The 17007-nt window shown below is 37.9% G+C and overlaps 1 protein-coding gene across 1 annotated transcript in view; it reads left to right on the top strand.

Moving 5' to 3' along the window:
• Positions 1-17007, top strand: part of iPLA2-VIA (calcium-independent phospholipase A2 VIA) — a 142903-nt gene that overhangs the window by 37723 nt on the left and 88173 nt on the right. Inside the window, exons 3-7 of the mRNA XM_067136657.2 lie at positions 7173-7297; positions 7398-7575; positions 11138-11377; positions 11459-11748; positions 11826-12247. Of these exons, the coding sequence (XP_066992758.1) occupies positions 7173-7297; positions 7398-7575; positions 11138-11377; positions 11459-11748; positions 11826-12247 (1255 nt within the window). The remainder of the gene's footprint in view (positions 1-7172; positions 7298-7397; positions 7576-11137; positions 11378-11458; positions 11749-11825; positions 12248-17007) is intronic.

The following is a 17007-nucleotide window of genomic DNA, read 5'->3' as shown; positions in this document are numbered from 1 at the left end:
GCTGCACACTGCCCACACTGCACACTCTCTGCTTTACCCCAGGCTGGCGATTCGCTTATATTGCCGAAGGTCGGTGGGCGTGGCTACACCTGTGGGCCCCAAGATAATTTTATATCTTGGCCATCTTTACACCGATTGACATGAAATTTCGGCTAGTAGCGATCATTATTCCTGCCTGCAAGGTGACGTTATTGAAATATTGATATCACATTTCGTTCATGCTGCAATGCTATGGAACACGAAAGAACCTTCTGCGTGACGTCGCTTGACCTTGGCCGGTGTTCTAGAACAGTGCGAGCTTGCTTGCAGTTCCCACAATGCCTGTGCGCTCGGCGCAAGTTTTAAATGCTTACGGCCGGGTGTTAGCGAGTTCCTCTTAATAAATGAATGAAACGTGAATGCTCGTAGGGCATTCCCGTTTCAATATATAGATTATTAATGTAATAACTTTTATTTTTAAGTATCTTCGATACTTTACTATAATTTATACTTCATTTATTTTAGACACGCCACCCGTAATTTAATTGTACTTTATAAATAGGTAATTTTATGCACAGTTGATTCATTACCTTCACTCCTTTGCTTCAGTTAATGATAATTCGTCCTAGCTGTCCGGCTCCATGCCTAAATGGTTAGCGTGCTGGCCTTTGGTTACAGGAGCCCCGGGTTCGATTCCCGGCTGGGTCGGGAATTTTAACCTTAATTGGTTAATTTCACTGGCACGGGGGCTGGGTGTATGTGTCGTCTTCATCATCATTTCATCCTCATCACGATGCACAGGTCGCCTACGGGAGTCAAATCAGAAGACCTGCATCTGGCGAGCCAAACTTATCCTCGGACACTCCCAGCACTAAAAGCCATACGCCATTTCATTTTCCTCCTAGCTGCACGTGTTTATTTATTATTTGAGATTTACATTCTTACAAGTTGGTTACAATTGTGAGTGACAATGCACATTTCTCTGACTTCACTAGTCGATCGCAGCTGTCACCGGACCTGCTACCATCTCCCGTCCTTCTGGTGTCTGCACTCCCCTCACCCTGTAGCACCAACCTTGACCAAAATACCGCTAGTATTCTTAATCATTTCACCTCGCAATATCCCAGAGCCCTACACATCTGTCATATAAATGGACAAAGCTTATTAGCAGCCAACAGAATGGACGAGCTTACAGAAATATTCACTCCAGCTATTTTCCATCTACTGCTACTGTTTAACTGTTTACTGTTTAACAGATAAGAGCCCATCTTCCTTGTCATCTTGAAGGCTACTTGCTTCTGAGAATTGACCGTACACGCAAACACGGTGGAGGAGTTTGTGGATATTTCTTAACCAGCCTCAAACCCAAGTTGTTGGGTCATTCGCCAGGCAGGTACGAGAGGAAACCAGGATACATGCTTGTAGAAATAACAGCGAACAGGATTAAAGCCCTTGTAGTAGTCTACGAATGTCCGAATATAGGTTACTTAGATTTTGAAGCTGACTTAACTAAAGCTACTGCCAGACTACCCTCACAATAATTATGGGAGACATTTATACAGACTTAATTGACGTAAGTTCTTCCGGAACCACGTGACTCAAAACATTGTTTCAAGCCTATAATATTAACATCTTGCCTCTCTCTCCTACTCATCATACATCTCATTTGCATACACTATTAGATCTTATAGTTACCAGCAACTCAGACAGAGTTCTCAATGTTGGTCAAACCTCTGTACCTGGTATTTTTGCACATGACGCAATATACATTTTGTGTAAACTCCGGCCATTGAAACACTCCCAGAAATGTATTACCTGTTGACCATCGAAAAAATATAAATAACGATAGACTCTTCGAGGACGCAGGCAAAATACCCTGGCCATTTGTTACAATGGCCTATAACAAACTAGACGACAAAGTTACCTTTTTTAACAGTAAAGTAACAGAACTATTTGACAAGCATGCCCCAAAGCGGCGAGCGAGAATATCCAAAGAACTCTCCCCATACTCAGTATAAACTTTAAAGAACATTCGTATTGAAATGGACAGGTATAACAGTTTGACAGATATAACAATACACAACTACAGTATTGTAAAAAATTGTTCATTGGCGGTGCACTGATCCAGTTGTTTATCCTCACTTCCAGCATCCAAGCTTTGTATCCGTACAAGATCTGATAGCATTACCCTTCTAAAGATGCCTAGATACTGTATAAAATAATTTTGTTAAGATCACTCCAGTGGATTATCTAGAACCATTTATAAAGATGCTGTTTGGAAATGTTTATTTGTAGCTGATGGAATTTTTGACCTAATTTATTATAAAGGGTTATACATAATCAGTTACATTACTGAGTTTTCTTTAAGCTACATCATGATTTATCAGGATGATAAAATAACCTGGTATTGTGAGTATGAATGGTGCTCCAACATTCTGGTAACTCATTACTGGGCTTACTCTTTGTGTATACTAAAAAGTTGTATTTAAAAAAAATATTTTACACCCACATTGGAGCACTTTAATCAATCCATATACATTTAAGTCTTAAGAGTATTAGCTACAAATTTGGCTTATGTTTCTTCTTCTGCTCCCAGAACTTCTTCATTCTTTCCGACCTGGCTGCCCTTTCTTCGTCAGTTATTATGTACTGTTTGCATAGTTTTCAGTTTAAATCTTTATGGTTTTTCTTATAACTGCATGACCTTTGGTGTTGCTATTTGAGGATCCAACTAGCCTCCAGGCTGATGACCTAACAGATAAACACACATGATTTATTTACTGTATGCTTCAAATTATGGACTAGGTACAGTCCTCACTTACGGTTAATGTACTGTTTCCATGTCAGCTCTGGGTCAGAATGAATACTGAAAAATTTAACATACATCGTAATTCATTCCTTTGATTTTTAACATTAAAAATTTCGTTTTGAGTTTTTTAATTTTAATTTTCAGAAAAGAAAGCCATTTGTATTAAAGTATGATTTAGTTTCTTCCAATATGTGGTCAGATAGCAACAACAGTTCATCTAGATTTTTACACGAGTTCAGAACAGTGGAGTCATCTGCATATAAAACAGGATTTAAATTTATTTTCTCCTCCAAATCAGGTATCATTATCATTTTACCTCAGCTTCCTTTGAAGCAACTTTATTAACCTCCACATACTGACTTTGACCAAATAAATACGATCTGAAAAGTTTAAAGTTCATTTCCACTAAAGCTATAATAAGCAGATTTTGCAAGCAGATACACAGGACTCAATCCAAGGACCTACTAATTATTGTGAAATCCGAGTTCTTTTATCATGCCCCTCGAGTTGTTCTGTTGTTGAGTCATGTTTATATAAGAAGTAAATCCCCGATTCCTACATCAAGGGATGTGGGGAAACGAATAAGTCTAAAATATCACAGTGTAGATTTCCAGATCCAGTAATCACCCAGTCATTGTGAAATTTCTTCATGATGTCTTCAGTAATAGCAGTTGCTTATACTCAACTTGGTTTGGTGGAAATTTGTCATTCAGAAGTCGCTACAGGAAATTGATTCTCCTCCATCCAGTTGAATTTATTTATTTATTTATTTATTTATTTATTTATTTATTTATTTATTTACTAGCTGATGTACCCGTGCTTCGTTACGGGATTCTCAGAAAGACTGACTTGATGGTTTCCCTAACTGAAGTCAACATAGTTATTGCAAAAACGTCAGTAGGAATGTAGCGATTGAAAGCAATGTTATCATATAAAATACTCGATCGAATGAAAAACCGCACACTTTCAACGAACAGTACTTCGGTGCTGATCTAACAATCCAAAGTTCCAGAACTGGAACAACCAGGTCACAGACGGCCATGAACACTCCTCTGTCATTATTCCGTTAAATATGCACACTACTTATTCCAATCAGTGCCTCAGAGTAGGGATTGAATAGCTCGAATGCTATGATGAACCAGTGTGTTACGTACCTGCAGTATCAGAAAATGTATGAACCAGAGGAGTGGCATGCTAAAGAAGAAAGTTTTCCAACTCCCTAGCTATTTCCCGCCAATGTTCAGTCAGGCTGTTATACTCGATACGCAGTAGTAATCCCATCTATCGGAGTTGAGCAGCACGAAGAACATCACAACAAACAATGGTCAATGTAAAGTTATTGTTGATTAGTGTTATGCGCTTTGGATATTGTAGGCCTTCTGAAATACCACTCTTATCATAATCGGTACAGTAAAACTGAATGAAACATAAATGATCGGAAATTGTATTGTCTATAACTTTTGTTATGTAGTACCGTACTTTTCGATAGCACCAACAACATAGGTACTGGTATTTAAAAATTAAATTTCAGGCGCCTTCCCCTAAACTACCATTTCATCTCGGGAAAATAAAATTATTTACAGCTTAGACTGTAGTTTCTTATTCCCCGACTCTATATAGCGGTTTTCATTAAATTCTGTTAACCCATTTTCTCGTGGCTCGGCGTTGATATGGACTTAGCAACAAAAATACAAAATCATTAATATCTGTGTTATCAGAGCCAGTACGGTAACAATGTATAAGACATAAATGATTGGAAATTGAATTCTATATTACTTTAGTTATATAGTATTTATTGATAGGACTGCTAATAATATAAATATTCGATAATTAAATTTAAGGCCTTCCCCTAAACTACCATTTCACTCAGCGTGAATAAAATGATTTATAGCCTAAATTGTAGCGGCTCATCCCCCTACTTTACATACCGATTTTCATTAAATTCTCTTCAGCCGTTTTCTCGTGATGCGTGTACATACATACAGACAGACAGAAATTATGGAAAAGTAAAAAGTACATTTTCTTGTTACCATGGACATGACCGATACAGAAATACCATTATTTTCAAATTCTGAGCAATGTACAGACAAAACTCTTATTTTATATATATAGATTTACAGGGGTGAACTTGGGGCTCATGGCCCTCTCTTACACTTAACCACATAAATTACAATTTAATACATATGGTATATAAAAGAGATGCACTGTTCTATTATAAAATCAAGTATATCCAACCTAAATAACACATATGGAGAACATATAAAGAAGAATGAAAGCAAAACTCAACAAATAAAACAAGATAACAAGAAATCCAGAACATAAAAGTAAAAAAAATAATAGTCATAATGAAAATGTTACATATGAACTGAAAAACATAAGCAGTGCCTGAACAGAACACAATACGTAATAAAGTAACAGAAATACAAATGTGCCAATAAACAGTGATCTATGTACATGAGTTAAAAGCTAAATATCATTTACATTTACTCTATAACTATAAAAAATAAAATAACCTAATAATAATTATAAAAACAACAGTGTTCTTCAGCTGTACAGTAAAATGTCAATGTTACAAGCCTACATACCACAATCACACAACCTATCACTCATTGCCAATCACTCAAAACAATCAGCGGTATTCAACAGCTAATCTCTGCATGCTATTTTAAATTTTATTGTTGATTCAGAGTTCCTGACAGCAGTTGGAAGTGAATTCCAAAGTTGTGACCCAGCCACAACGAAGGATCTGGTATACATTGAAGAGTGGTTGATGGGAATAGCAATAGGAAGGGAAGCGGTCTAATGTTACAATTATGGAATGAGGATAATAAATGGAAGTTTTGAAGAAATGAATTTGGGTTAATTTTCCTTCAGGGTTCGATAAATCAACGTAAGTATGCGAAACCTCAGTTGCCTTTCGGATTTCAGCCAGGAGAGAGCTGTGTAGCTAGGGGTTATGTGAGCATCATAACTAAAGTTAAAAGCAAATCGAAGACCAGAGTACTGGGCGAGTTGGCGGTGCGTTGAGGGTCGCACAGCTGTGAGCTTGCATCAGGGAGATAGTGGGTTCAAACCCCACTGTCGGCAGCCCTGAAGATGGTTTCCCATTTTCACACCAGGCAAATGCTGGGGCTGTACCTTAATTAAGGCCACAGCTGCTTCCTTCCAACTCCTAGGTCTTTCCTGTCCCATCGTCCCCATAAGACCTATCTGTGTCAGTGCGACATAAAGCAAATAGCAAAAAAAAAAAAAGAATTCAATGCTCATTCAAGTTTGTTCACATGTCGCATCAATGAGGATGATGTTGCAATAGTCAAGTATTGGTAGTATCAATGTTTGAAGAAGTTTTATCTTTACGTCTTGTGGCAAACTGTCCTTATGTCGTTTCAGAGGGTGTAGCATCACATACATCTTTCTACATGTATTTCTTACGTGTGCAGACCAGTCAAGAGTTTGTCAGGGTCATACCTAGGTTCTTCACTTCCTTACTGAACGGAATTACGGTTGCATTTAATGTCACCGGAGGAATGGTATGTTTATACATGGCTTTTAATAATTTCTGAGAACCGATTATAATTGTTTGAATTTTTTGAGGGGGGGGGGTTAAGGAGGAGAGAGTTTTCACTGGCGTACACACTGAGTTGTTGAAGGTCGAGGTTAATATATCTTATTGCATGCAATATATCTTTTATATAAACGTGGCAGTAAATTTCAAGGTCATTGGCAAAAAGGTGATATCTATTATACTCAATTTTAGAGAATACATATTCATTAATATAGAGGGAAAACAGGAGCAGACCCAGGACAGAACCCTGTGGAGCTCCAGCCTTCCTGACCTGCCACTGTGAAATAATATCGTGAGCTATAACACGTTGCTTACGGTCTGTAAGATAAGAGCGGAAAAATCTTGAAGCTTCAGTACCAAAAAGTGATTCATGTTTTTTAACAATATCTGAATATTGATGATATCTGAATATTGATGATGTCAAAAGCATTGTTGAAGTTGCGGAGCGTGAGTATAGTTGCTTGTCTTTTGTCCATTGCTTGTCTCATGTCAGTCACTTTCAGTAAGGAAGTTGCAGTATTATGGCCTTTCTTGAAGCCAGACTGCAGCAGATCCAAATGACAAATCTTTCAATATATACAAAATTTTAAGTATTATATAAAAGATAAGAATCTGATATTATAACCCTGTCATGATTGTGAATGGAAGTATTCATATGATACACATCTTGATACAGTGTACCATTGTTCATTATCATTTCAGGAATATTTACATTATTAATTAGTTAAGCAATGACCTGTATTTATTCAATGAAATACTATAATTTGCAATTAGCATAGGTAACTATTTCTGTAAGTGAAATTTTTCTCTTGTTTATAGATGTGTAATTTACAAACCATTCAGAAAATCTGTGATGCTTTGCGGGATCATCCATCTTGGACAGTAGCTCATTTAGCTGCGTTCTTTGGCATGTATGAATGTTTTCAAAGTCCTTCAATTCTAAGGTGAGTTCAAATAATAGTTATTCTTTCTATGTTTATATACCATACTGTAATTGTTATTAGCACAGTCAAGCGATGACTTGTTTGAATTATGTGATTTTAGTTACTTGAATTCTTCGGATGTTGTTACTGGTGTGTCTCCTCTACAAGTAGCAATTAGAACTTCAAACTTGCGTATTGTTCAAGCTCTATTAAATGCGAAAGCTTCCTTAGAACATCTAGATAATGAGGGCAATGCGGTATTCCACTATGCTGCTAGCACAACAAGAGAGATAATTTTGGTAACTATGAAATTTTTATTCTTTATATTTCATGAAATTTCAACTATCCCATGAATTGAATTTATGTAGTAATATTTTCTTTCAAAATATTGTTGAACCAAGAAAGTCAGGAGCAGATTAGAAGGAAAGTACAGTAGAACCTCGATTATACGTTCCCGGAAACTGCGTTTTCCCGTATTATTCGTTCAAATTACATGGTCCAGCGAGCATCCTAATTAAATCACGTTGTAAAAATCCTGCATTTTCCGTTCCTCGAAGAAACAATTTCCCGGATCAACCGTCCAGAAATTTCAGTCCCATCAGTGCTACATCCTCAATCACGCATTTTATCAAGAAACTGTATCTTACGAAAGGACGGCTACGGCATACTTCCGGATCTTGGTGTTGACGTCCCGTCATTGCTCTAATTTGAAGAAGTACTGTACTGGAAAAGTGATCGGCGGTGAACTTGCATAAGGGATCATCTTAGCATCGCATTCGGGTAGTATTGTTTAGAGAATCCTCGGAAATCATAAAGCAGACAGTGCCCACGACAGTTGAAAGGAGACAGAGCGCATTTCGACAGCTCTATTTGAAGACGGAACAAGTTTCGTCAAATGTTCGTACTTGCAAAACGTCTACATTATGTCCAGTGTTAGGTGTTTATTTATTTTTTTTTTTTTTCAAGTGTACCATCGAACAGATTACGGCATTTCCCTCAGGGCACTGTATAGTCACTGGGCTTTCAGGCAGGAATCGAAACTGCTCCTCTTAGTAACACAAATGTAGTGTTTTAATATTATCGTATACGATTATGTTATCGAGACCAGAACAGATGTTGCACCTTATGTCCATAAAGCCATGGGAGGTTTTGAGATTGCCCATTACTGTTTTCATCCTTATATAAAACTGGGAATTTCACGTTTTTGTATTAAAATGTTATAAAAGCCCCAGTCGTTTTATTTGTGCACGTTACATTTAAAATCTTTGCATAATTTCGCACTCGTACCAACTTGTACAGTGAGCGCTCTTTCCAGTTTGATTGTGATTAGTAACGGGCAGAACTAAATACAGTATAAGGCATTTGAGAACTTGAGGATTGATACTTTCGAAACTATATTCTCGAGTTCAACATAACCTTTAAAAGTCGATGTACCGGTAGGCCTCATTTACGTGGTACAAGATTTCCATAAACTGACTAGGAACAGTATACCGGTGCCAAATTACAATGGAAGATTAAAAAAGAAAGGATTTTGCCATCATGTTGGATGCTTTTGTATCTAATGTGCTTTATTTTATTAGATTAGAGAATGAAAAACTACTTGTGGTCGATTGTTGTTTGGCTTGGAGTTACGGGTATTAGTTTTTTCGAAGAGTTTGGCTGATCGAAGTTGCGGAACTGAAAGAAGTTTTCAAAGGAATATGACGAAATTTTTAGAGGAAACTGACAAAGTTTCCCCGGTAAAACTAAATGTAAAGTTTCGAGATTTTTAAGTCGCGTACCGGTAATTAACGCTTGAAGCCAGCCCCGCGGTCTAACTTGCCTGCCTCTCACCCGGGGGGCCCGGGTTCGATTACTGGCCAGGTCAGGCATTTTTACCTGGATATGAGGGTTGGTTCCATGTTCAGTCATTCTACGATTACCTTTAATTCAGGAGCTATTTAATGGTGTTATGGCGACCCTGGTCTAGAGAGGCAGGAATAATGGCCGAGAGGATTCGTCACACTGACCATCCGTCACCTCGTAATCTGCAGGCCTTCGGACAGAGGGCGTTCGCTTGGTAGGCGGAAGGTCCATTGGGGCGATAGTTTGGTTTGGTTTAGGGGCGTTTGTAAGATTATAGGTATACATATTTCATTTTTGTGATGTTTAGTCAAATTGTTGATGGTTCATTCCTTCCCGGATTTTCCGTTTTCCCGTGTTGTACGTTTTTTCCCGTGGTCCTTCCAAAAACGGAGAATCGAGGTTCCACTGTACTTGGAATAATATAAGTATTTGTTCTGTTCTGTTTTTATTACACTGGCTTTTGACAAGCTATATTTTATGTGGCAACTATATTGAAATTCATGAAAATTTCTCATTACAAGAAAACCTTTGAGGTCATTTTCTTAGACACTGAATGTCAGAAAGTTTGTTATTTTACTGTTTATGTTGTTTTATCTTCAGTGAATTTTCAGTTATCCATCTCGTCAGTTTTGTAATTTCAGAAAGAATTTTTGCATGTAACCTTCACTGTGTAGTAGAAGTAGATTCATGATTTCTGATTGCGTCATAATTAAATACGAAATTATGTTGTCAGATTTTTAATTAAAAATTGTATTTTTTAAATGTGGATGTGAAGAATTTATTATGGGATTTTTAACTGACTTTTTTTTGTATACTCTAGGCTTGTGAAATCAAAGGCAGTGAGCATATCACTAAAAATCATGTGTTAATTCATAGCCCACCTTAATTATATAGTACTAGTAGTGGAGTGCCATTGTTTGTAATATAAGAGATCCCACGATGTTGTTCAGTTGTATTTCCCTTCATTACATAATTTTCCTATCACAAATGTGCTTAAGCACGGCCGTGTACTTGCACCTACACTTTTTACCATGCTAATAACACAGGTGTAATATTTGAAAACAGTTTAATGGAGGACACAATTCAACAAGACTAACCAACATCGCATGGATAACAGAAAAGCAGTACACTTCTGTAGCTCACAGATCTGAGAAGGCTGAAATTGTCTGTGTGCTACTTCAGCAGTCATAGGTAATAAATTTCATATTATTCCGTGTTGAAGAGAAATATAATATGAAACAAGAGCTAAATTTCTACCTATTCAATACGTTTTGTGCAAGACCAAAAGTAGTTTCAAATACATGTAACATTTTTTAGGCTACAAAATAGGTGGAAACCTTTTTGTTCTTGTTTTACACTACAGTACTTCAGTATGGTATATGAGGTGTAATTGAAATATATGAAGTCCATTAAACTGTTGATGGAAGGTCTTATTATAAGCAAAAATCTTCAAAAAAAAATCTACTCCTATCTTAGTGTACAGGAAATGAAATTGCAAAACTTCAATGTTTTTGAGGAGTCAATAGCCAGATTCCCCTCCTCAACACAGCTGATTTCCCTATTTCATCACCTCCTCCAAGCGGCTGTGCTATGTTTGGAGGTCAGTGCTCTCTTCTCCTCCCTGAAAGTGTTGTTACAGTGGTCTTGGGCACATATAATGCCCATAAAATCTCTCTGACCAAATGCCCGTACTTGTGGGCCCCATTTGAGCTTGCTCAATTCTGTACGTTGATTCTTCTTTGTCTTCTTCTTTTATGACATTGATTCAGTGTAACAGAAAAAAACATTTGAGGTTGACGCATTGTGCCTGCACTTATATACCCTCAGGTACATTGACAGATGTCTCACAGAGGATCAGCGGGGTATTCAGAGACTTCTGTCTACCGTACATAGTGTATTTATGATTTTATTAATTTCTAGTATTGCCAGCATTTTTATAGATTTTATTTTACTATTCATTCACATAATTTCAGATTGAGATTTTATAAATTATCATTTAGATTTCTACTGTTGCAGGCTCTGAGTGCTGAATCAACCAAATGTCTGAATTTACGCAATGCAAACGGTCACACTCCTCTTCATATAGCTTGTTTATCAGACAAACCAGAGTGTGTGAAGGCACTTCTTATAGCTGGTGCTGACGTGAATATTGCAGCTACCCAGGCTAGTGTAAAGCCAACTTCAACCTCATCCACTACACCACCAGGCTATGTTGGTGATTTTCTTAATGAAAACTCATGTAAACTAAATTCACAGGTAATTTACTCTGTGTACCAGTGTTTAAATTCTAACATTAGTTCAGTCATTTCAAATAATGGTAATTATTTTTGTTCATAGGACATGAAATTTGGAGGCACTCCTCTCCATTGGTGTTGTTCACGGGAAGTAATAGAGGCTCTCGTTGATATGGGTTGTAATATTGATGCACTTAACTTCGATGGGCGTACAGCTTTACATTTAATGGTTTTTAGAAATCGCTTGGAGTGTGTGGTAGCTCTTCTGGGTCGAGGTGCAGATGTGAACATTGGTGACAATGATGGTAATACACCACTACACATTGCTGTGCAGCATGCACCCGTTCCTATTATCCAGGCCCTTGTTGTATTTGGAGCTGATCTTGCCTACAGGTAAGGACTTCTTTGTAGTAGTATTCTGTATAATCCCTGGAAAATTAGAAATGTATTTATTTTCACTATTTATCTAGGAACAACTCTGGAGCTATACCTCGTCACTTAGTTCCAACAGATGCACGAGGTGATCGTGTTTTATATATCTTACATGCTGTCGGTGCACCACGGTGTAGTGTTGACATGTTGGGATGTTCACGGAATTGTAGTGCTGCGGAGACTGAATATAAGGGAATACCGCCACCTGAGCCTAACAGTGCTGCATCTCGAGAGATTCTGGATCAAATGCTCACCGTTGCAGGAAAGACCGTTGCAAAGCCTCGGAGTTCTATGCGAGGAGGTCGTGTGCTGTGTCTTGATGGTGGAGGTATCAGGGGCCTGGTACTGACACAAATGCTTTTGGAATTGGAAAAGGAAGTGAGACAGCCAATCATCCACTGTTTTGATTGGATTGCGGGCACTAGCACTGGAGGTATCCTGGCTCTTGGACTTGCTGCAGGTATGTGTATTATCTAAGTAAATAAGGGTAGCAATAACAGACAGATAACATTAGTTACATATTTTTTTCATGAAAATGATCAATATAAATAATAAAACAAATGTTTCACAATTTAACATGCTTTTTCCTTAGAAAATTCAAGTAATCCATTAATTTTGTCGGTCAATGTAGTTGCACACCTCTTGAAACTTTGTCTCCCTCTGCATATCTTAGTTGGTTAAGAAATTGTTTTCAGTTATATTAAGGAATATGTTCGCAATTATTCCTGATAATGGAGAGCCCATGGTTAACCCTTCCTTTTGACAGATTTTTGTTTGTGAATGCAAAACTGCTTCGGTTTAAGGTTGTTCTTAAAACATTACCTATTTTCTCGCACAATTAACGCCCTTGCGTAATTTACGCATCCCAATATTTTTGGGCCCAAAGTGGAGAAAAAAGAAATGTTCACGTATTTTATGCACCCACTTCTTCGAACATCCATCACGCAGCTCTGGATGCGTTTCGAAATAAAGATCTCAACTACTCAGGTAGCAGCCTTCCTATTGCAAAATTAGGCATTTCTTGCTGTTATCAGCCGGTAGGAAATACTACTGCACTAGTTCAGTGATGAATCAGCGCAGAAGTGACTTGTGACGCGCTATTCCAGTCTGGTACAAACGTATTTTACGAGTGTTTCGGGAACAGGACATGCGTTTTCTGTGATCTCAGAATCGTTAGCTAGTACACAGTGAGCAAGAATTCGATTAATACTGCATCATATAAACTCGCGGTGACCAGTTACGCCGAAACATGCGGCATAGGGCAGCAGGCCACAAGTATTCAGTGTCTGAATGCAACATGTGCTATCACGGTAACAGAGAAGTGCACTTCAAGCGACCAACAAATCTCGCAAAGCATTTCGAGGACCAAAAGGTGGCAAGTTTCCAAAAGTAGAGGAGGATCTACTTTAAATATATGACTTCGTTACGCAGTGCTGGATATGCAGTTTCTCACAAAATGCTGTATTTTAAAGGATGAGAAATAGCTGTTACACATGGAATCAGTATCTCGGATTTGAAGGTTAGCCAAGGTGGGATGATTACTTTTATGAAGAGAAATTTTCTTCTCGACAAAGAGCAACTTTATGCCAAAAAATGCCAAATGATTTCAACCAAAAGGTAATTGATATTCATCGCTTTGTCATTGAGAGTGTAAAGAGAAGCAATAGTTGCTCTCCCAAATAGGAACCGCATGTCAGACGCCATTCAGTTTCCATATGCCACAAAGTAGAACAATCTATAAGAAGGGAACATCGAGTGTTATTGTACACACTACCGGAAGTGAAAAACAACGATGTACTGTAATGCTTGCTGTAACAGGTATTGGCAGAAAGTGTGCATCTTACATTGTTCTAAAACAAAAAACAATGCCTGATGTAAAATTTCCGCAAGGGACCCATGTTCGTATCGAAGAAAAAGGGTGAATGGACACATAACTCGTATAAGATTGGATACGAATGGTTTGGGGAAATCTATTAGGGTCCTTCCTTCGATGCCCGACCCTTCTCGTGTTGGACAGTTTTCTTTTTTGCGAGTGTATCATTATATATGCAGTTACATGAATTGTACTTTTATGAGTTCACGTTTATTTCATGTCAGGTCATATTGCCAGCTGGTAATGGGAGGAATATTTTTCCAGTGTCGATACATCAAACCAACATGTCCAACTTACCTGATGTACCCTACTTCACTTTTCAGAAAAAACATCACGTCAGAATTTTGTGCCAAAATGACAATAACCGAAGATGAGTTGAACCAGTTGTGGGTATATTATATTTGATGTACCTTTTAAATGTAAATGAATCTTAAATAATAGTTTAAATATCTGAATTCCTTGAATAATTTATGCATCCAAATTTTTCGCCTGTATTTTTTGTCAAAAAGGTGCGTTAATTACGCGAGAAAATACAGTATATCGTACATGATTTTCCATAAATGTCTGGAAAGATACCAGACTCGCACAAAAACGAATTAAAGTTGGTATGAAACAGCAATCAGTTTGTTTAAACATTTTTGCAGATGTTTTCCAAGCAGCGGCTTACTCATTAGCATGTATTTTCTAATTCCAATCATCTGAACATGCACATTCAGTTTCATTCTAAAAAAATGTAATAGCATCACTCCATAGGCTTGTGGCAAACATTTCCATTTTCTTACTTCGGACAGCATCGCCTAACCTAGGTTTACCATGCACGTATTATGAAAACATAATTCAAGCTCTCTGTCGAATAATGATAACCTTTTCACTTTAAATTTATATGGGAACATCCTTTCTGAAATGTAAAAAGACACAAAAGTACATAACCTAACCTTTGAAATTAGTTATGCACACCACTGTATCTTGAGAAAAAGCATCACATTCTTATTTTATTTCAGTACATAGTATTAAAATTAAGCAATCGTTTACTTCAGCCTTTATTTCTAAGGAGTTAACAACTTCTGTCATTGCATTTATTGCAAAAACATGTCCTCCCATGTTTATGTTCGTTTATACCAGTCGGCGTTGTGAGGATGAGGAGAGCTTTGGCTCACTAAAGATCTACTCCCTCTTGCGTAGCAATGAATCGATACGGAAGATGATCGATCACGTTCAGTATAAACGCTGAAGTAGAGTATGAATATTGAGAGCAGATGAAAACTAACATGCTCAATTTGCCTGTAATAACGGGTGAATCAGTAAAAGAGTTCTCATTGTAACCGAAGAATATTGCACAGATTAGTATAGGAACTTTCAAAATGGCACATTAACATTGTTGTTAAAATGAGGGTTCTCTTCTACTGTACTACTGCGGCCGCGGTCGGATGTATATCTTAATCCGACATCTCACTTTAGCCCTAAGTGACCACGCTCTAAATTCCTCTTTTGCCTTGAATCATACTCAGCAAGCTTATGACGTCTTTTCTATAGGTTCTCGATATCTCATAACCAAAACAAATAGAAATAAATATTTGAGAATTTTAACATATCCTTAATGCTAAATGCAGGTTTTGCTCTATTGTGAATTAGATTAAATCGAATATAAAATTATATTATTCTTATGGAATAATTTTCGGGACTTGAAATTTCTTCCGTTAAATGCGGGTGTACGCTAATTCGAGGTCATGCAAAATTGAGGTTATACTGTATTTTCTTTCTACTGTAGCTTGATCATTTATTTAATGCATTTGCTTTTTTAACACAGGTCAGAACAAAATGTAGTTTCCATTGAGTTTCGGTCTCATTTATGGCTGTGATGAAAGCTGCTATGGTATGGGTGATGCTACATTTGGAGTACAATTAGTGTGTCCGGATGGTCTTTTTTTTGCTACCGCTTTTCCCACACCTGTGGGGTCGCACATGGGGATTTGGCCTTGTTTTATGGCTGGATGCCCTTCCTGACACCAACCCTCTATGGAGGGATGTAATCACTATTGCATATTTCTGTGGTGGTTGGTAGTGTGGTATGTTGTCTGAATATGATGAGCAGAGTGTTGGGATGAACAAATACACCCAGTCCCCAGGCCAGAAGAATTAATCAGAAGCGATTAAATTCCCCGACCCGGCCGGGAATCGAACCCGGGACCCTCTGAACCAAAGACCAGTACACTGACCAGTCAGCCAACGAGTTGTATCTGGATGGTCATGCTCTCTTTCTGGTCCAGTGAGGGATGTTGTGGCAAACTACATCACTCCTCACTATGACTGGTACACCTTATTACATCACCACCACCACTGACGTTTGCAGTTTCATTATAACTGCGTAATCTCTGGTGGTGCTGTTGGATGATTCAACCAGCCTCTGGGCTGGTGATCAGAAGATCTCATTGTTATATGACTAAACAATAATCGCTGAACGAATTTGCTATGAGATTAGGGTCGCGTAGCTACAGACTTGCATTCGGGAGATGGTGGGTTTGAATCCCACTTTCGGCAGCACTGAAGACGGTTTCCTGTGATATCCCATTTTCACCCTAGGCAAATACTGGGGCTGTACCTCAATTAAGGCCACAACCGCTACCTTCCCAATCCTAGCCCTTTCCTTCGATATGTCAGTACAACATTAAACCACTAGAAAAACAAAACAATAATAATCAATTAGTGAACAGGAAATAAAATAATTGGAGCATTCGTCGCCTCTTACCTCAGGGAGGGGATACCATGGGTGTTATTCTACCGCCTCTACCACAGAGGGATTCATGTTGTGATCTTTCCTACCTTTAAAAGCTCCATTTAAGCATATTCGTCTACTAATGTCATTCCACACCATCTCACCACTGACAGCTCGAAAACTACCACATATAAATTTACTCATTCGGGACAAATATTTCAGGTTTCCTATGGGAATCAACATCTATATCAAGTACCACATAGCCAAGCATCTTGTCTCTTTACGCGCAAGTCTTCCCTGCCCAAAGTGTGCAATATTTTCGTAACACTACTCTTTTGTCAGGAATTGCCCAGAACAAATTGTGCTGCTTTCTTTTGGATCTTTTCCAGTTCTCATATCATGTAGTCCTGGTGTGGGTCACATACACTGGAATCATACTCTAATTGGGGTCTTACCAGAGACTTACATGCCCTCTACTTTATTTCATTATTACAATCCCTAAATACTTTGATAACCATGTGAAGAGATTTTTAACCTTTTTTAACAATCTCATTAATATGATTACCCCAATGAAGATCATTCCTTATATTATACTTGGGAACAAAACATGACAGCCTTAGTTCCTGAAAGCGAG

Source organism: Anabrus simplex, chromosome 1, assembly GCF_040414725.1.
Source record: "Anabrus simplex isolate iqAnaSimp1 chromosome 1, ASM4041472v1, whole genome shotgun sequence".
In the NCBI taxonomy this organism is placed as follows: Eukaryota; Metazoa; Arthropoda; class Insecta; order Orthoptera; family Tettigoniidae; genus Anabrus; species Anabrus simplex.
Note: the sequence above shows the minus strand (reverse complement) of the source record. Positions and strands in the feature narration are given on the sequence as shown.